Source organism: Triturus cristatus, chromosome 1_2, assembly GCF_964204655.1.
Source record: "Triturus cristatus chromosome 1_2, aTriCri1.1, whole genome shotgun sequence".
In the NCBI taxonomy this organism is placed as follows: domain Eukaryota; kingdom Metazoa; phylum Chordata; class Amphibia; order Caudata; family Salamandridae; genus Triturus; species Triturus cristatus.
In genome coordinates, this window is record NC_140580.1 from 491,498,195 (window position 1) to 491,520,265 (window position 22,071).

Consider the following 22,071-nt stretch of genomic DNA (forward strand, 5'->3'; position numbering starts at 1 on the left):
AGTACTTCTCCTCCAGTTTCTCCAGCTCTTCTTCTTGGCAAAGGTTCCTCTTGATTCCAGAAGTAGCCTAAAGTTCAGGGGTTTTTGGTCTAATACTTATACCCCAAAATGTCTTTGTACTCTTTGTGCAAGGGTCTCTGAGGCCAGCCCAAACCAGTTCAGTCCTCACTGGTGCAGTATGACCAAAGGGTTGGAAACAGCATTGTGCAATGGAGACCGGCCCTTATTCAGGGTCAAGGACATCTCCTCCCACTACTCTAAATTCAGCCAAGGTCTATTTATTCGAGCTCTGCGTCATCCAGGAAGAGCCAGGCACACCTTTCCCCCAGTGGCTACAGTGAATGCACATCCCCACACTCCAAAACCAGACAGCCAACACACAAACAGGCAGAGGCACACAGAATGCTTAAACTAGAAAATTCCTACTTTCTAAAAGTAGCATTTTCAAACACACAATTTAAAAACCATCTTTACTAAAAGATGTGTTATTACATTCTGAGTTCAGAAAGCCTAAACTGTATTTGTCTATCTTGTTCCATGTTATATTTATAAGATGTTATAAATAAACTCCCATTCTATCATATGGGACAAGATAGCCTTTCAATAGTGAAAAAGGACATTGGCAGTATTTCAGTATCAGGACAGGTCTCACACACACACACACACCAATACATGTCCTACCTTTCACATACACTACACCCTGCCCGGCGGGTACCTTGGGCCTACCATAGGGGTGCCTTACATGTAAGAAAATGGAAGGTTAGGGCGTGGCAAGTGGGTGCACTTGCCAAGTCGACATGGCAGTTAACTACTACGCACAGATACTGCAGTGGCAGGTCTGAGATACCTTTTCAGGTCTACTCGTGTGGGTGGCACTATCGGTGCTGCAGGCCCACTTGTAGCATTTGATTAACAGGCCCAGCACACTTCAGTGCACTTTTCTAGAGACTTACCAGTAAATCAAATATGCCAATCAGGGAGAACCAATTGTAACAACAATTTACACAGGGAGCACTTGCACTTTGACACTGATCAGCAGTGGCAAAGTTACCAAAGCATCTAATCCAGCACAAACTTAATCCAGCACAGCATCAAAAATACAGGAGGTAGAAGCAAAAAGTCAGGGGAAACCACTCCAAAGATGCCAAGTCGAACAATGATGCAGAAATAATCCAAAGCTCTTGCAATTTGGACTTCAAAAGGAGTTGGTTCAGAAGGGAAAATAACTGGTCTGGGGCCAAAAGCTTGGCGGCAGAGGTAACCGATGAACAGTGGTAGGGGATGGAGAGCTAGGTTTGCACACCAAACACCATTATCATACCCTTTTAAGAGGTTTACCAGCTGGGGCTATGCTACTTGGATGGCAGGGTATCTACAACAGCTTAAGAACCTAATCTGAGGACAAGGAAAATATACAGTAAGCGTTTCATTGGTGCAAAATGAAATGATAGTGCTGACAAGAGGAGGACGATTTCGAGAAAGACTGTTTTCTCTTGGTCTCTTCGCCTACTACTTGAGGTGTCAGTTGTGTTCAAGTCCTCTCCCCTCTGACCTACAACTTGAAATGGGACCAAGAACATCAGGACCAGTACGCGGCGGTCAAAAGCTCGTCTTCTCTATCCCAAAGCATCTCTGAATGTCTCTGCACAGGCCTAGTCAAACCACATGCAACATTGGAGTCAACATTGTTGCACTTGAACTTGAGTTTGAAGCTAAACCTCGGTAGTCCAAACAGAGAAAAACACCTTCAAGAATAACGTAAATTTAAGTAATTAAGAGTAATATTATTACACTTCCAGGATCATGACATAGGCTGATAAGTTCTGTGGCACATGAAATAAGGAACTGACTACATCGGCATGCACCTTTTGTACAAGATAAAACACTTCCACTGATGCATTTGCGGCTTCGCAGATGGAGCCTGCTTGCTTCTAAATGTGATATGATGTCTGGAAATAGATCATCAAATGAGGAATCTGCTTGAAAAATATTTAATGTCACCTGAAAAGATGATAGGTTTGCTAAACCTTGCATTATTTACTTTCCAACAAAGTAAAATCTACACTTTCCCCGCTTGTTACCCATTCATATTTGTGCTTTTGGTAAAACATTTTCTGAAATCCTTAACTTGGTTAGGTACAATTTTAGGGATTTCAAACTTACCTGTTTATTTCCTTTCAAAAACAGCATCACGCTGGCCTTGTTTATGAGTCCTTTAAGTCTGCAATAGTGAAAAGGAGATACAATATAAATTGTACACAAATATTTTACATATTTATAATGAAAAAGCAGGGTTTAACCAACTAAAAAACAAATTGGCCTTCCTAATGAAAAATATAGTTTAAAAAACAGCTAGTTTTGCTTTGTGCCAAAAAAGCAACCTGCTATAGGATATTGTTACACACGTATCCTGTGATTTGACATTTGATTGAATTAATCAAATCAGATTTCTACAGCTGCCCCACAGGGCATCCCAGCGCTAAATCTAAGAACCAAAATAAGACATTAATAGTTAGTAATCAGATTTTAATTAGAGATCTGAACTGGCTTTCCTTTGCAGTGCAACGAAGTGATCGAGGAAGTTCACTCCATGCTGTAGCAGCAAGATAATTGAATGATCGGCCTCCACCTGAAATTGGGGATTTATAAGAAGAGGAAAATCACTAAATAAAACACTAAAACGAGACCCTGGATTAGGTCAATATATAGTGTATCAGAATGTGTTTAATGATAGAATAAGGAAAAGTTTACATTTACAATTAAATCCAAAAGAGAAGAGCAGTTTTGGTCTTGAGCTTAATATCACAAGCACTCTTCTTGTAACATTTTATACGACAACTTGAAAACACAAAGTCCTCATTCTCCTTAAGCTTTTGTTTTAAGGAAGGTTTGTTATTGTCTTACTGATCTGTTGTCATGACATCCAAACTAGTGCCAAAATAAGCACTACACTGGAAAGGTTTTAGATGGCATCTCATTCAGGTACCGGAGAGGAGTTGTATGTATTTGAATAAGGTGTGCACCACACAATGGACAACTAATATATATGTAGATCATCTTGAAATCATCAACAGAAGCTTCCTTAGTCTCCGAAGGCCACTAATACCATTAAGCTTTCATTCCAAGGCTGAGGGCATTTAGCGCATGCTTTTTCAATAAATTCACTTCAGTGCCCTTCACAAGGTCCTCAAAGTAGCCCTAACTGGACTTCCAGTTCTGCTTTGACTGTCTACTCTGGAGAACTGCTTCATATCATTTTTGGTAGTCATGACAACACCCAACAGAGAACCCTTCGCTAAGCCTTTAAAGAGGGAAAGAGAGGTATACATTCGAGAACTAGAACACAAGCAACCCAAGATCAGTTTCTCCTCGATTGGGGCTAGGTGGTGGGTGGATGGGGGCAGGGTAGAAAACTACAGATGATATCCATTCAATGGCCTTTTGATGGTCTGGCTTGACAGTGCAGCAGTTGCTATGTCAGCTCTCCCCACATTTTAGAAGCTAGGATTACAGCATTTGACTGGGAAGAAATGTATACTTCCACAAAAAAATGCTTCCTTGCACACAGTTGTAATCATTTTATGTACCCAGCTGCCTGAGCTTGAACTGTTAGGGCCACACACCTGACATTGTAAAGCTATTAAGTGGCTTAGATAATTTAGAAAAATTATGGTGTTTTTTGTGGCATCAGCATAGGTAGGAGTTTAGTCGTTAATAAACTGCATAGACGTTTAGGTCCGGTTTGAAAATGTAACTGCCAACTGACTTTTTAACCTTTACCCAATATTATTCTACAGTTCTTTGCTTCCAAACAAAGACATATCTATTCTCATGCTATTTATGTCTAATGCTTCACATTACCATACAAAATTCCTTTAAAGCCACACCTATTGGCATTGCCAATACTTGTGAGTGTTGAGTGTATACACTTCCAGTTTAAAAAAGCTTTGCAGCTGGAGAAATATATCAACCAAATAAGGTTTTGTTGTTTGGGATAGCTGGAATCTGCTCACGGTTACCTACTAATGTCATAAACAACATAATAAACATTTCAACTAATTGAACATGATTTAATAGTTTCCAGTTGTCACTATCAGACTCCTTTCTCGATACTGCACAAAATATCTCACTAACAGAAAAAATAAGAGTAAAGAGTAAACCGCACAAGCCTTTTGAATATTTGTAAATATAGCCTTTGTATTGCAGATTCCATTACTCTCAGCAATAAGGAGGAACTGGTTTTGTAAAACTGCTTAGTAAAAACGTCCATCAAAAATGCTCGTCCGCGATTAATTTAGAGCTGTAAAGAAATATGATTGGAATGCACATAGAGGCTACTTGTGGTGAAACAGGCAATGCCTTTAATGTACGAGAACATGACAAAAGAAAACGATTCGAGAACTATATATACTACAAAGAAAATGAAACAAAAATCACTGTTTGAAATTATATACACCTCAAAATGCAGTCTTTTTAAAATGGCATGCATGACCTAGGCAGGATGCAATAATAGTGTGAAGCAACATACAACAATTACTTCAGTCAAAGAACGCTTACAAATACGCACTAAAATGCGCACAAAAGCATAAGTAGCACAGAGAAAAATAAAAAATGAAATGTAAAATATTAGTACGGAAATATTCTGTTTACCGATCTTCGAGCTTCTGTGCTTTTGGGCACATGTCATCCAGTTCTCCAGACGCTTCAAGTTCCTGAAAATATGAAGTGCTATATCACTACACTGCATCGAGGATTCGAGTTTGACGAACAGGATTAAATAGAAGCACTAGTAAAATATTTTTTGTCTAGTTTACCTTTACAATGTCCAGGCCTCCAACCAGTTCACCCTTCACATAAAACTGAGGGTAAGTGGGCCAATTCGAAAACGTTTTGAGGCCTTGGCGTATTTCTTCATCAGAAAAAATGTCAAAAGAGCTAAACTGTATGCTGTGCTTGTTGAGGATATCCACTATTTGTCTGCTGAATCCTGCGAGCCAAACAAAAGATGCCAATGTTAAAGTCTTAGGAGAGAATATGATCAGCTTAATCCATCACAGAATGAGTGGCTTTTGATCTTGATGCAAAGTGTAATGCACCTAATGACAAATAAATATATTTTTACACCGTACTTTATCGAAATAAGCTAATATAGCCGACATGTAAAAAAAAACTACATTTTTATCACAAACAAAACTTCTGCTCAGTATGGCAATAAAATAAACGATAGACAAACTTTTACTAATCGCTGCTCACAGGAATTAGTAAGTATACAGGGCAAAATATCAGCAGTAATAAATATAGATACTGCAACAGAAGCAGATATATATTAAAATCTTCTATCCTGTGCAAATTAACAGAGTCATCGGGATCAAAAGTTACTGACAGTATCAAAATGGTTTAATAACAAAGGTGGAAAAAAGGGACAACTCCATCTATAGCATTTAGACAGAGCGTAATAGGATATTTATTACTGTGTGTGGGGAGAGGCCTTAGCTCACGAGAGGCGAAGCCTTGAGGTCACATCAATACTCTTCCTCCTCCCACAACAATAAACAGAAAATTACACTTGCACAGCTGTCTATATGGTTTATGCCTTGACAGTTGTCCAGGAGTACTGTTTTAAAAAAAATATTTAACAATAACCAGGATGCAATGGGTTAAATGTGTGCATTAAGTTAAACTCTAGCTCAAGGCCCGGGCACCGACACAGACTTGTGGGCCCTTATTGGACCTAGAGCTGGTTCGCAGACTATTTATTGGGTTTGCACGTCCTGTCTGAGGCTCAACAGATTAAAAATTTAACAGGGTCTTCTACTTGGCTGCCTGAAGGCAGTGTGCAGCGGGAGTTGGCCACTTGTGGCAGGGTGGGTGCAGTGCCTGGTCAAAGGCATGAGCAGAGGCAGTGGGCCGCATGTCAAGGCTGGGCCCCAGGCCCTGAGCCTCACAGTTTGATATGGTATATAATAAAGCTAAAAACTGAAAATTTAGTGAAACAAGCATTTACAATGCAATGGTCTCGGCATTGGTAAATTTAGAGCTATTGGCATTGCTCATGACATTTTTGTTTATGTTTTTGTTTTTAAAACATTTAAAGAAACGGCATTGTCATGAGCAATGCCAATAGCTCTAACTTTAACAATGCCGAGACCGTTGCATTGCAAATGCTTGTTTCTTCTGCTCAGGATGTCCCCATTAATATTAGACATACACGAAGGACTCTTTGGGTGAGAAATAACTGTCAATCGTATTCATTAGGCTGTTAAACAAGGAATGAAAGAAGATAAGAGAAGGAATGAGAGAAGGAAGGAGTAAAGGAAGGGGTAAACGAAGGAATGATATATGGAAGGGATAAAGGAAGGAATGAGAAATTGAAGGATAGAAGGAAAGAACGAGAGAAGAACGGAGTGATGGAAGGGGTGAAGAAAGAAATGAGAGAAGAAAGGGGTAACGGACAGAACGAGAGAAGTAAGGAGTGACGCACGGGAGCCCCATTTGAGCAGACACTTCCTGCTACACCGCAGGCTCCGCACATGTCCCGGGCAAGGATGCCTGGCTTCCTGTGGGCCGCGGCGGTGATTCTGTTGCTTCGGCAGTAAAGAATGTGGGGGAGAGAAGGGAAAATGGGTGAGAACGAAGGGCGAGTGAAGGCAGAGAATGAGTGAGAGCGAGTGAGCCGGGCCCCAACCCGGGGCTCCTCCACGAATCCCACCCACCTCGCAGAGCCATCATTGCCCTCGGGCCCCTCCCCTTGGACGCGGCAGTTAAGGGAACAGCGAGGATGACCGGGAAACCAGTGCCCGCAATAAGGGCAATTTCACACCGAGATTAGACGCGCTGCAGCAAGAGGGCTCCCCGGGGAGGGGCGGCGAGGGCACGGGGAGGGGAGGGCAGCAAGCACCGGGCCCAGAGGCTTGTGGGAGTGAGGCACGGGGAGAGTGATCCCAGCATACCAGAGTACTGCAGACTCAGGGGAGAAAGAGAGCATACTATACAAGAGTACCACAAGCAAGGGGGGCAAGTGTGGTCACTGGCAGCTGCTGCTTCTTGGGGACGCAGTGATCAGTTTCGGCAATACGGCGGCAGAACAGCCGTGGGCGAGCGCGGCGCAGGAGCTGCACAGGGGGAAACGTGCTGCTACCAGAATTCTCTTCCGGGTGGGCAGAGGAGGGGGAGGCAGGGACGGGGCAATCCCACCGCATACTTGTGCAGCAGATAAATTAGAACCGCACCAGAGGTGAGCAGGGTTGCACGCAGGGTCCGACGTGTGGCAGAGAGGACGAGCACACCACCGCCTTTCTCCGAGGCAGAGCAGAAATGCCTCGGAGAAACACAGTGTCGTTTTCGGATTCGGGGGCGTGTTTTGCTTTTATCTCCTCTTGCCATTGGCTGGAGGAGATAATTAGACTTTCTGAAAAAAACACGCCCCCCCGATCCGAAAAGGACGGGGCCTGATCGGAGTGACGGGACCTCTTCTCCAATGGCTGGCCAGCATTCAAGAGGCCAGCCAATGGAGAACAGGGGAGAAGAGGGGCGGGTTCAAGCCCCTCTTCTCCAAGTCATTAAATCTCGGATCGAGACTGCGCAAGCGCAGCCTTCGAGCCGAGACCTAAAAAGAAGGTTGAGTGAAGTTATGGTTAGCTTTGGTTAAAACAACTTAACAGGTGTTAAAAACCCAACCGCTGAAATTTACCATCTATATTTAGCACCACAAACCATATCTCACCAAGCAGGCATGCAAACAATAACTTACACACCAAATGCAATTCTTTTGACATCACTATATTTAAAAAAAAAATGGGCAGCAAAACATGCTGAAGCTAATAAATAATGCTAGTCATCTCTCACTGATAGTGTTAACGATGATGTCATAAGTAATTTGACTGTCGACATCATTTATGACATTTGGAAATGCATCTGTTCCATCAAGACTAAGGTCTTGAACATTACATTTGCTGAGTTATGGTTCCCATGGTGCCCTGTGACTTTTGGATTGCAGAGCTAACCATAGGTAATGTAATGTAATGTAAAAGGGTTTGTAGGGCAAGAACTAATCACCTTAGAGGGTCTCTAGGCGCTGAAACCATAACTGGCAAAAGTTACGACTAACATGGCTGTGTAATAAGGTTTAATACTGGTGCCATTAGGTTCCGGTACATTTCAAACAACTTTGCCAAAGCCGGAGTAGTTTGATAATGTATTCAAAATCCTGAGACGGAAATATAGGACTAGATTACACCTGCTAACCATCAAGTTTTTTTTTTATATTACATGTTGGTTTGAGGACCATTCGGAGTCTATTGCTCAAGTGCACTATTTGTAATTTTAAAAGCAAGCCTTTAATAAAAAATTGGCTTGTTCAAAACATTCTCAACTGGAACCGATCATATTTTGTGTTGAAAAAAATACTCGTTTTTGCACCGTACATGTGCTCATTTATAGGCTCAAATAGTATACCATTAAGCAAGAGGGTTCACATGAGGTTTACTTAGAAGGCAAATAACTGTATACATCAAACCGTTAAGGCCTTCAGCAACATATTTTCTCAAAGGTGAAACTATACTACAAAATAAATGCAAAACAACATTTGCAGCTTGTGAAAGTAAAGAATGAACCAGGGCGGCCCTGTTTAATATGTAAAAATGTGCTACGGAGTGCTCGTCAAATGTGGAAGCAAATGGAAACAAAAAGAATCAAAGAAATGAATGTAACAAGAATGACCTTCGTTCAACTTCCTTACACAAGATCGCTTTCGAAATCTTTGTAATATGGATTTGTAGCCACTTGCTGCAATTTTCGTGAAACAGAATTTATTGAGATATTAGGTGCTGGTATTTATTTGTGTGGCATCCGAGCTGTGCTGCCTTCTCGACAACCGACGTGTCAAGTTCATGTACAGCCTGGAGTAAAACACAGGTTCTGAAATTTCTCATTCATCTGGGAGTTCATTAGTAAACAGCTAAGGGCTGATTGCTGATGGTTACTCTCCTGCCAATATATTAGTTCGTTTCTACAACAGCAGGCCGAAAAGGCGGCTTTATTTTCGCTGTAGGCAACTACATGCAGACTAGAAAGACTGATCGATTGCATTTCATTTTTAAGAGTTCAAGTAGCAGAGCACAGAGGCTGTTCTTCGGCATAAAACAGTAACATTCCTTTTTATAACACATTTTGCATAGTGTAGTGAGCAAGCATAATGCTTACGAATACAAAAAACAATTGAAGAACACTAGTCATGCAGGGGATGTGCACAGGTTAATATTCCGGGTGCCCGATTTATCAAGTGGGTACCCGTGCACTGACTTCAAACTACAGAGTTAGAAGCTGCTCGCCAGCCAAACCCTACACAGAAAAAGGTGGTTTACAACCCAATATTACAATGTTAACAGCATAAGATAAATGAGAGGTCTGTATGTGCTGTGGCTTATCACTCCACAATGGGCACACCTTGAAATTAGGCTCCACACCTATCACAGGGGCGAAGAAAAATATTAATATCACCAAAGTCAACATATTGTGGACCAACACGTCCGATAAAAGGTAACACTTTAAAGAAGAAACTGCAGGAAAAAAAAAATGAAAAAGGATTTTCCAAATAGGTAGTTTGGGCTCTGGAAATATTTATTGACGAGAAACAGATAGGTACTTTAATGTTCTGTCTTGCTAATAAACATTTACTGAGAGCACAAATTATACAAGGGGTCTCCCTCCTGGCACTAGGAAAAAAAACAGGACCGGAGGGCCAAGGACAATACAAAAACACAAGTCACACCTAATGAACACATTTCAAGGGATTTATGAAAATCAAGAAGATTGAGGATGGGTCTCACAGACATCACGAAGTAACTCACCAGAAGACTGCAAACTACTCTCAACTTGGCAGCCAGAATTATCCTCAACCTACTACACAAAGTTTATCACACCACACTTCAAGGAGCTCCACTGACTCCCGATACTCAAATACACTCAGTTCAAACTCCTCACACACACATTCAAGGCACTACACAACGTAGGCTCCACCTACCTGAACAGTCGCCAGATTTTAAAAAAAGAAGACCTCCCCGCCTTACAAAAATAAGCCCCTTGGGAGGGGGAGGGGGTGGGGGAGGGGTTGGCAATAGGTTTTTGCATTGGGGAATGGGGGGGTGGAAGACCCAGCCATATGTCTTTGTACTGGGGGTGGGAGGCCCCCGCTCCCCTCCTCGAGTCTCTGTGTAAGCCTCCAGGGACGCCATCCCCCACAGCAGATTAATTTTATTAGGAAGGGGGCATGTGGTCACCCTGCCAGAGACTGTGTACGGTCCCATCCCCAGGGGTTAAATCATTAATATTGAAAAGCTCACCTTCCTGAGCCTCAGATAGGGCCCGAGGCCCCATTTCTTTTCAGGGGGGCTGGGGGCGGGGAGGAGTAGACCTGCGACCTCTGTCCCAGAGCTGAAAACCTGCCCCATAGACCCCGTCCCTCTAGGCTCGATCAAAGGAGTATCCCCGGGACCTTATCACCCAGTACACTGCTGCTCTCTACCCAGAAAAGCACGGGCAGGGAATACTAATTTTATACCCTGCCAGTGCTCTCCAAGAAAGTGAACATTACTCTGTTCCTGCCTAGAAGGAGCACAGTAAAATAAAAAATAACTGCTCCCAGCGAGTCTGGGAGTAAAGGATGGGTGCTGGCTGGGGAGCCACCAGGGGCCGCGGGAGCCTTCGCCTCCCCACCCGCCACTGTGACCTATAATGACTGGGCATGTTGTGGTTGGGCACTGGGGCACGCACTCTAATAAAAATGCTGACTCCTGACAGCACCCAGTATGAGTACTGGCTAGGGAGCCGGAAGGAGCTGTAGAGCCCTTGGGGTTCCCCCACACTGCCCTCAAAATTTAGTATTTTGTATGTGCTCCAGTACAGCACCCATACAAATAAAATATAAAACAAAAAAATAATAAATGAGGGGTAGGAGCTGCTCATTTATATTTACTGCTCCAAGCAAGGAGCACCCCATATTGCCCTGCAAGGGCTTTTTATTTACATTTTTGGATCCTGATGATGTCCCTAGAAGGAACAGGGAGAACACCAAACGTTTGTTCATGTTGTGGATAGCTGCAAAGAGTGCAAAAGTCCCATGCAACATTTAAGAAAAAACATAAGCAGCCTCCTGAGTCACTGAGTCCATGACCCCAGTAGAGCTTATCAATTTGTAATAAAGTGATCGAAGCTGGAGCAGTATGTTCTTCAGACTGGAGAGGTGCCATTTTTTAGGTGGGTTTTATTAGATACTATTCTGTCATATAAGTAGTTTTAACTGCTATGTGTAAAGTTATCTCAATTTGGGTTGATCTGCTCTCCTCAGCATTAACCTAGTCAACATCACAGGAGATCTGTGCTTCAGGTCTTTTTGGTAGTCAAGTGGACACAGATCTAGTGACTGTCTTCTCTATTTACTTCGTACAGGTAGCTCTCAAATTTTGGCTACCTCACCTCGAGCATGCAACAATAGTTTGACTGTTTTGTTCAACTTTTTCCTCAATTCAAATGTTTCTCTAGTTAATTTCCGGTCTTACTGGTCCCAGCGACTACATATGAAGTAAATACTAATTGGATAGTTACTAAGGTGGGTACTTGTCCTACCTTTTTAGTTCCTACGGACTATTTTCACACTTATACGGTGTCTATAACCATTTCTTATACCTTTTCATTGAAATATAATTTCCCCAGCTGTGGTTATGACCTCAGTTCCACAGACTATGTTCGAATAACAGATTAGCTTGACATCTCGATCTCAGGCCTTTATTACTTGGAGTTTATAGCTACACGTCTCAAATTCTATTTCCTTATCAATAGGTTTGTTTATGATATTATTACTTTTTCTCTTTTCCACACTACGGGTATTTGATGATTATCACCACTCTTCTACATGGATATATTTGATCTCACATGAGCACAGCCTTATATTTTTCATTCTCATTGTGTCCCACTTGGGCATTTCTTTTCCTTTATGTACTCCTTCAGGAACGTTTTCGGGATGTATCTTCCTTACTCATGATACTAAACCAAGTTTTTCATTTTCTTTGTCACATTTAGAGTTATGTTTCTGATGTTGTATTGTATGCTTTAGAGCCTTGAAGAATTCAGCTGTTTGAAAAACACGTGTTGGCTGTGTATTATTACAATGCTTACTTTTTGCTGAATACTTAATGTTAATACAATAGAGTGAATTGGACTCAATCTACTGGCATCCTTACATTTATAGACTTGATACATATTCTACTGAACTTCTCTAAGAGTGCTTTGGTATATCCCTGTATCTGATTTCATGCACTGGAACATTGAATTACGTGCTTTGATTCCCTTGGTAGCCAGTGGCGGCTCCTCCGCTAAGGCGGAGGAACGTCGCCCTACTGACTTCAATGATAAAAAGAAAATGATAACATATGTTACTATCATTTCCTTTTTCCCCATTGAAGTGAGCGGCTCACGGGGCAGGGCTGGGCAAAGCAGGGAGAGGAGTGGTTTGCACACCATAAGTGCACAGAGCTGCTTGGCCGGCCCTCTTGGGCCGGCCAAATCGTCCTATGCACTTTGCATCTTCCCCACCAGGCTGCATTACACAGCATGGTCAGGAACATGCAAAGCCTTCCAGTCCCCGTCGGAGTTCCGTGGTTCGGCGCGGAGACCATCACAACGATGCATTGCAGCATTGTGATTGGCTATAGCGAGCCTGGGAGCCCAGGTGCTTCCTGCAGCCAGCAGAGATAGGAAGAAGAGGACGGAGAAGAGGCGGTAGCCGGCCGGCCCAGGTAAGTGTTTTTTATTTTTTATTTCTGTACGCCCCCCCTTTAACCCCGCGACCACCTTTGCCCCACCTCTCCCGATAGGTAGCTGTTGGTAGCACGGGGTCTGGTTACCTATTATAGCACCAAACATACGACTTCTTTTCTGCACTATACTGATCCATGAAATTGTATATATTGGGAGGTGCGATTGTTTATACCACTACTACCTTTGTGTAAATCTTATGTGCTGTGGTTATCAGCACTCCTTTCTTTTGTAGTTGTGGGATTCAACTTTGCCTATATTTTAAATTGACATTACTGACATGTCCCTTTTTGAAGAGGACAGGGACAAATTGCTAGCAGGGTTCTCTGCAATCAAATTAGACGGAATCAGAGACAACACACCTAGCACTATGAAGGAAGGTGATAGACATTTATCAAGGTTGAACGTTTAAAAAAGCCGAAATTATCCAGGAGGTGGTATCTAACTATTCTTAGAAGGGATATAGATCTCAAAAAAATTCCCTGTGGTTTATGGGCCATCATTCTCCCCTCTTTTGAGGATTTGAACATCGATCTCCTTCCAGAATGGAAACATCTTATTTCGTCCAAAGCATTTGGTATGACGAATATCCTTTTGAAACATGCAGAGATGAAGAGGGACATACTTATTCAGTCTGTTGCTAAACTTGAGGAAGAACTAAAGAGCTTAAATCTACCTGATGGTAAGGTAACAAAATTATAAGATTTTGAGGGACGTTTTGAACGCACAGCAACTTTACATCAAGGACAAGATTATGAGAGAACTTAGAAAAGATGACAATGATTCCTGGAATTGTAGGGCCTTTACCAAAACAATTGACAATGTACCAACACGACCTAACAACAGGAGTGAAATAAAGTTGTAGCTGCTTCCACTTCAGCTAGTGAATCAGATATTTCAAGCATCAATAGTGATGAAATTGACTAACATGCAAATACTTCAGGAACAGGGCCTTCCACAAATCTCACTTCCTCTTTCTTAGTGAAGGTAGAAAGATTCATGTAGGGCATAAGGTTAAACTACACCAAATCAAACAGATCAAATACAAACAGGAGAGGTAGGAACACCAGTAGGAAAAAATACAAAAGAACAAGTTACCATGAGGACTGCATCCCGCAAACATAAGAATTGATTGCGACCATAAACGTTTCAACTGACTAACATTATACAGATGGTTAGTGACAATGTATCCATTGTGAATCCATCCAATCTTGGATTGGCAAAACAACAATATAATGGCTTAAGCAAGGGGTTGGATTTTTGTCCAACTTCAACTCCGGATTTTGCCCAGATACATGCTGATGCATTTAAATTCATATGCCATCTTATATGGGGAAAATAAATCTTTGATGAAAGCCAATCTCTGTTGCACTGTCCCCTGTGCCCTCCCCCACCCGTAACGAGTGTAAAAGAATGATTAAAGACATTGAAGAGCTACAGCTATTACTTTCCTTAGATAATACTGGAAGACGGCCACCCTCCTTACATGATTTACTGTCTTAGATATTGCATCTTACTTGAATTTGAACAAGGACTTAAAACCGATGTCCAGATTTGTATCGCCTTTACCAGCCGATAATGTCATTGACATTTTTCACAGGGCAGAAACAAAAGATTTACATACATTGGAGGGCAAACATCATAGGGAATACAGAGGCAGCAATGACAACTTGACAAGGGAAGAACGCAAAGCCCTCGATATGCATCTCATGCCTCCAATGTTATCATTAAGGAAGCAGACAAAGGGGGTAATATAGAGGTCATGCAAAGTCCAGACTATACAAAGGAAATAAACAGACAACTATCTGAAGGATTGGCATATAGCAAATTGCCAAACCAACTAGTTAGGGATATAACAAGAGGAATAGAACTTAGACTAGCCCATTGGTGTGACCTCTGTTTAATCACGGACATCGAATTCAAATCCATGTACAATCCAAGACCAAGGGCTCCATGATAGACACACTCCCTAAAATACACAAACAAAGGGACTTCCTGCCAGGCAGGCCCACCGATTGGTTCACCGATAAAACGTATCTCAGAATTCATTGATATTTGTCTGCAACCTTTTGTACAAAATCTACCATCATATATAAGGGATACTAAAGATTTACTCAACAAACTTGAAGATATAGAAAGGTCTGTGGACTTTAAATTTGTTACACTAGACGTTAATTTACTCTATACCTGCATCCCCATTAGAGAAGGGTCTCCAGGCTCTAGCCTTCACTATCTGCTAGAAATGTGACATTATTCGAACATACACAAATTATTCTAGACCTTACTCGATGGACTCATGACAAAAATGTATTTGTTCATAAAGGTCACGGGTTTCAGCAGGCTCAAGTAGTGGCAAATGTTATCCCTCATACACGAACGTCTATATGGGCGTATTTGAAAGAGATCCCCTGTGGTCACATTGTCAAAATGCATTGAACACATCCTCTACTGGGGAACACATATTGACAATACTTTCATGAATTGGACTGGCCGTTCCAACTTGATTACCACCTTGCTCAATCACCTTAATGGCAACATCTACAACCTTACATTCACTTATCAGGTCAATCATAGACAAACTGAATTTTTAGATTTAATTTTCTACACAGTGGAAACTAGGATAGCCTCTAGGTTGTATAAAAAACCAACTGCCCTCAGCTCAACTTTATATGCCAGTAGTGCACATCCTAGTTCATGGATAAATGCCATTCCTCTTGGGGAAACAACATGCCTTCTGCATAACTGTAGTGACATCAGGATCTTTCTTACCGAACTAAAAATACTAGAGGATCTATTTCAACAGAAGTAATACTCTGAACAGGTGCTGTTTAGAGCTAGGAATAAAATCATTAATAAATCACAGAATTCCCTACCAGCAAAAAGTTCTCAAAAAAGAAAGAATGATAAACACCTTACTTTGATTACTAAATATAGCTCACAGAGCCATAGTTTATATACAATTCTTAAGACACATTGGCATATATTGGGTTTAGACACTACATTGAGTCAATACATCTCCACCAGACCTCAAATCACACACAGCAGGGTTACTACATTGAGAAACATGCTATGCCCTAGTTTTACTCTATCCAATGTGTGTACTGAACTGTCTACTTGGCTACCAGTCAAACCTAAAGGTTTTTTAAATGTACTCAGTCATTTTTGTCAATTTGCTTTGCACAAAAATTTGGAATTTCAATAGAATACTCCCAAGAAATATCATATTCAACAATTCATGAATTGGAACACCAAATTTGTTGTTTACTGCATCATCTGTCAATGAGGACCAATATGTATAGGTAATACAATCAGACAATTCAAAAACGTATACAGGAACACATCAGGGTGATTAAAAACAACAATTCTAAACATCCCCTGGCAACACATTACAATGCGACACACTATCGGTCAGAAAAATCAACAAAGTTTCATGGCATTGCTCACATTTAGTGTGACCCTAGAGGTGGAGACAGAACATTGGCGCTAAGAAAATGTGAAACAAAATGAATTCTTAAATTACTAGCAGTAGAGTCAGGACTAAAAGTGGATAGGGAACTCTACATTTTTCTAACTGACTAGCTTGTAGCATATCCATCAATACGGTGCTATGTTTTAAGTATTGTATTGTTGCGCTTCATATATGTGTTCAAACAAAAACACCTGTGGGTGTAATACAACGTACCGCATAAATAAGCATGTGTACATGCACTATGGGTGCATAATACGGTCATATCATGAATTTTCAGTTTAACAATACTGTGCTATGCTTTAAGTATTGTATTTTTGTGCTTTATATGTTTCTAAACAAGAAAACGTGTGGTTGTAATGCAACCTACTGCATGTATAAGGATGTGTGTATGGCAATATAAGGTACACAATACTATCATATTATCATTTTTCAGTTTAACTATCTCAATCATCTTTACGTTTTTTGGACTTGCATGTCACAATCTTTTCTGTATATACTACTTGTGCCCACATGCTTACCTTGCCAGCTCTTCTACACTATCTGGCTCTATTTTGGGTTATATTTTGGAAGATATGATGCGTTTTAATACAATCACGTGAGGAAAGTTTTATATTTATGAGGAATCTGAAACTCATCATTCTCCCTAGACAATACTTTAGCTTTTTTACTAGGCTCCAAACAGGACATTTGTAATTTCTTTTCTTTTTCTGTAGACGTTATGTGTATGTAAATGACCACATAGTAATTATAAGCTCCCTTGATTCGGTCTTTATAACTTTTGAGGTTAGCTTGCCTTAATGGTGTACAGCTTCTTGATACTGCACTACATTTGTACACATCCGATCATTTTAACGTCACTGACAACAATCCAAGATGACCGCAACACTTTTGGTCTTTTCTCACTAGGGATGTGTGTTAGTTCTTTGTTTACTTCCAGTGAATTTAGATGGATTTTTACAACTAAACCTTGGTTTACAATATTGGTTTCACTTTTCTCATCCCGCTAACAAATTACGTTTTGTCATACTTATTAGAACATTAAACATCTTAAAATGGACGTTTAATTATTTCTTCAGTTCTCAACATGTTGGGTCTTTTAAAGATGGGTGCATTATCGTTAAACAGATGTTACTGAGGACTTCTACCAGTACTCTTTCCATCTTCATACTGGGGAAGCATTTAGACAATCTCTATGACTCATTCCCATTCCTTACTTTGGACCCTAAGCATAATGGGCGTTTCTTGCTAATCCAGGTAAGATACCCATTTCATGAGTGTATGCTGACTTTTCAACTTCTTAGATGGGATAATATACAACCTGCCTTTAAAGAACAAGTTACTTACCTTCTGTAACGCATTATTTGGCAGAGACTCTATCTAGCTGAAGATTGCATCGGCATCGTTAGCGTCGGTTATGACACCATGGTCACCTATATAGGTGCCATGCAGGCACGTGGACGTCAGTACTTTCCGTTTTTTCCACACCAGAAGAGCAGAGCCACAAAGTAACTAACGTAAATGTGTGCAAACTAGTGCCCTGAAAAAGGGAGTAGCCCTAGCCCTAACAAAATCAGTCCGCACACAGGGAGGTATGTAAGGAATCTGCAGCGAGATAGAGTCTCTACCAGATAATGTGCTACCATAAGGTAAGTAACTTGTTCTTCTGATAGAGACTTCTAGCTGCAGATTCTTTAACTTTGAATTAGATACCCAAGCCATACTCTCCCGGCTGTGGATTGCGGACCAATTCCTCACAATTGAAAGTCCTGCAGGACCGAACAAGCAAAATGCCCGTCCCTGCGGACCGGACTGTCCAGGAAGTAGTGCTTGGCAAACGTGTGCAAAGTTGCCCATGTTGCTGCCTGACAGATGTCCAGGACTGGGACACCTGGAGCCAAGGCCGTAGTCGCAGCCTTTCCCTGGTGAAATGGGCCCTTAAACACTCAGGGGGCTGCTTCTTAGCCAGGGCATAGCAGCTCTTAATGCAGAGAAAGGCCCAGTGAGAAATGGTCCTTTTCTGCACTGCCCGACCCTTATTAGCTCCCACGTACCCTACAAAGAGTTGGTCGTCCACCCCAGACGGTGGAGACGCTCCTCTTCCTGAGAGGAATGCGGGGGAGCAAAGTAGGTGGGCAGCATGATATATTGACCCAGATGATAGAGTGACCCTTGCTTCATTCTTCGGAAAGAATGAAGCAAGGGTGCGAAGCAACACTTTGTATGGGAAAGACATCATGTAGGAAGGCGTACAAGATCGCGTCTGCAACTCACTCGCTCTCCGGGCAGATGTTATCGCCACTAGAAAGGCTGTCTTGATCGTAAGCAGATAGAGGGGATAACTGTGCAGAGGCTCAAAAGAGGCACACCTAAGAAAAGTGAGGAACAAATTAACGTTCCACTGCAGCATAACAAAGGGCATGGGCGGAAACAAGCGAGCCAGCCCCTTCAGAAACCGATTTACAATTGGAGACCTAAAGAGAGAGGGTTGGACTGGCAGCCACAAAAAAGCAGATAGAGCAGAAAGATAACCCTTAAGAGTACCCAAAGCAGAGACCTGCAGAGCAAGGATTAGAATGAAGAAAAGAACAGTGGAAAAAGAAGCAGAAAGAGGGCCAATAGACCTTTCTGTACAGTATAATACAAACTTCTGCCACCGGCAGGCGTATACTGTCTTAGTGGAGAGCCGCCTAGCCGCCAACATAACAGTGCATACTTCAGGAGGAAGGTCAACAGCCATCAACTGCCGCCGCTCAATCTCGATGCATGGAAGCAAAGAGTTGACAGGTTCAGGTGGAGGACCCTCCCCTGTTGCTGCGACAGAAGATCTTCCTGAAGGGGCAGCCTGATCAGAGGATCAATACTCATTTTCAGAAGCTATGGATACCGGACTCTCCTTTTGCAGTCCGGAGCCACAAGAATGACTTGGGCCAGGTCGTTCTGATCTTCTTCAGAACCTTGAAGTGTGGGAATTTTCTTGTGTTGTGTTTTCATTGATTACTGCTAAGCTTGACTGCTTTTTGGGACAAACTTCCCAGGTTTAAGCACACGTTAATTTACTGACTTTTTGTGCTTCACGCTGCCAGGAATTGTGGCTGTTTGACCAGGTCTCACACCCCAGTCAACAAACGACCCAATTTCTAACACAGACCCAATAAATAAAATAAAACATTTCAAACTGATCCAAGCTATAATCCAAGGAATATAATTTACATGGTTATTATTCACCTTCACATCATCCTCATACGGAAGATCCGTCCTACACCCTTAATAAGAGAGAAGTAGCATCAAATTCGGAATGACTGTGATCAGTCACTTTCCTGTAATGTATATAAAGAATGACGTATTTCACACAGACGCAGGGGACACAAGTCACACACTGCAGCGTAGCTCCAACAGGGTTCATGGATGAACTAAAGATTTAGAAGTTAAAAAGACAGGCAGCCTATTAAAAAAACTCAAAGGTAAAATCACAATTTGAGAGTATGAAGTGCTATTAGAATTCACATATTTAAAAAGCTTCTCAAGTTAAAGTGGATTTTTAAAAGTAACTAAAACGCAATCTCCAGACAAGGTTGCAGTCAAACACCTGCTCCAAGGTGAGCTCCCAATCAACAGGATGTTCACAAAAGCAATTCTTAACCTGTCAAGCTATGCTTGCAGTTGATTTAAGATTTGATCCTTCAGTTTTCTGGGTCTTCCTACTGACTACACCATGATGAAGGAACATTAGACAAAATCATCACATAGGGAGTAGAATGAATGACTGAATAAAAGGTGGTACTGTTGGAGGGGACATAACACCTTTTTAATGCCCAGTGTCACCATTCCCCCTGGTTAGCGTCATTTTGTTATCTGTATCAGTGCTGAAGACAAGCCTGTGACAGTATCAGACTGATTTGGCTGTGCAGTAATTCCTTGTAATGATCAATTGGGCTACAGTTGATTCAACAGCAGGTAATGTGCCACCAAAGTTAATAATGGCTCAAACAAGGTTACTGTCTTTAAAATCAAATCACTTACAGCGGAGTTCCATTAAATGGTTTCCGTTTGACCTTTATCTTCCTCGCCATGTTGCCGTCTTCTTCGCGTGCACAAACAGCCTGCTGGCTAGTAGTTATCACAGACCGAATATTTCCTTTCCTAGAGGGGACTAATTTGGCCCTATCACCCTCGCTGATGGAACAAGACTCTTTAGCTTTGTTAGTAGGAGAATTACTCTGGATCTCAGGAGGATAGAGAACGTGTGGCTCAGTTGGTGATGAGTGTACTATTTCATCATTTAATGCCCCTAAAGTCTGTACCAAGAAACGTCTAACTGATGTTATAAAATGTTTGGGCGTTTTACTATCTACCTTAACACTAGGGATGATGAGGCGGACTTCCTCTTCCCACATCACAAGCAACAAACAACTCAGGAAAACAGAGGAAAACACCCAAGGATTACTTAACTTTTTAAAACAAGGTCTGGTTTAAAATCTCAGCGTGGACAAGCTCACACAATCCTGCCCTTGAATCAGATGTAGCTCATGCGCATTCCATGAAGTGGGATGATGAGGCCGCTTACATGATGGGTGGTGCTGGTGCTGGCTGAGAGTAGGGCTAACCATAATATGGAGAAGTTTGGTGCCTGGACTACTCAAGCCATCCAAACATAGGCTCCTAGCATCTTCAGACGTCTTCGCAGCTTCCCTGCACAGTACAATAAAGAGGTTGTTTATATAGCAGGTGGCGTGGGCAATGGGCAGGGCTTAACACAAAGTGGGGCACTCTGGACAAGGATGCTCGTGAAGCCAGAATACAATTGTCTTTTTAAATCCATACAGGATCGGTACTGGATCCCTCAGAAACTGGCAGCAGGCCTCCTTCACCACTCACGATGCTGGAGATGAACCCAACACAAATACACCAAGACTCTTGTCCTCTGTGAATGCCCAGAAATAGGGATGACGTTCAGCCTTGTTTTGGAACTGTGCCTTCCGCTACTTCCCGGACCATATGTGCCACGAGCGAAGACTACCGAAGATGGATGTGGCCCCAGCCAAAATTCGAATACTGCAACATTGGAGATAGCCACACGTGCCTTCACATGACGACTGATTAAAATGTATAAAGTGGCGTCCTATGAAAGGATCATATACAGACTCCAGGATAAGATCAAACTATTTACAAACATCTGGTCTCTCTTCCTCGGCCTTGAAGGGGCCACCCCCTAACCGTCCTACACTGTGATCGGCAAAATTCAACCATCTGAAGGTACAAAGAGGATTGAGATGACAACAGAATCCCCCCCCCTCTTACCCTACCTCCTTATACCCCTCCATTCCTCACTCCTACACGCGCACATAGCCTCTTCTCTATACATCCGCGGATTGGGACCCATAGCATGCTCCACACAAAGTGGTTCTGTTCTGTACCCTCCCATAGCATTGCTAGGTTGCTCTAGGTGAATCTGGCTGGAGCGTTGTATCTGCCCGCACCTCAGCGGGGCACAATGGATTTATTCTCCTCACAGTTCATCCTAAAGCCTTAGCTCAGGTCTTCATTTTTTTCTTTTTTTTACAATACAGATATAGAAGTTAGACCGTTAATGTAACAGATGATAATTCTGCATCTCATACCGCTACAGTTGAGGCAGGCACATTTATTCTACCACTCCATGACTGTACTGCTGGTTTTCTCAATAAATACATTGCAAATGTAAAAAGAAACGTTAAAAATTAGGGTAAACCCCCAAAAAAGCCAAGTGGAATACCGGGTGCCAGGAGACTCCCGGCAGCTCAAACTGTCACAGA

At 42.0% G+C, this 22,071-nt stretch overlaps 1 protein-coding gene across 1 annotated transcript in view; it reads right to left on the bottom strand.

Annotated features, from left to right (window-relative positions):
• The window catches only part of GLRX3 (glutaredoxin 3), a 151,336-nt gene that overhangs the window by 37,369 nt on the left and 91,896 nt on the right, over nucleotides 1-22,071 (bottom strand). Inside the window, exons 5-7 of the mRNA XM_085606207.1 lie at nucleotides 4,815-4,987; nucleotides 4,651-4,712; nucleotides 2,164-2,221 (exon numbers count right to left, since the gene is read on the bottom strand). Of these exons, the coding sequence (XP_085462333.1) occupies nucleotides 2,164-2,221; nucleotides 4,651-4,712; nucleotides 4,815-4,987 (293 nt within the window). The remainder of the gene's footprint in view (nucleotides 1-2,163; nucleotides 2,222-4,650; nucleotides 4,713-4,814; nucleotides 4,988-22,071) is intronic.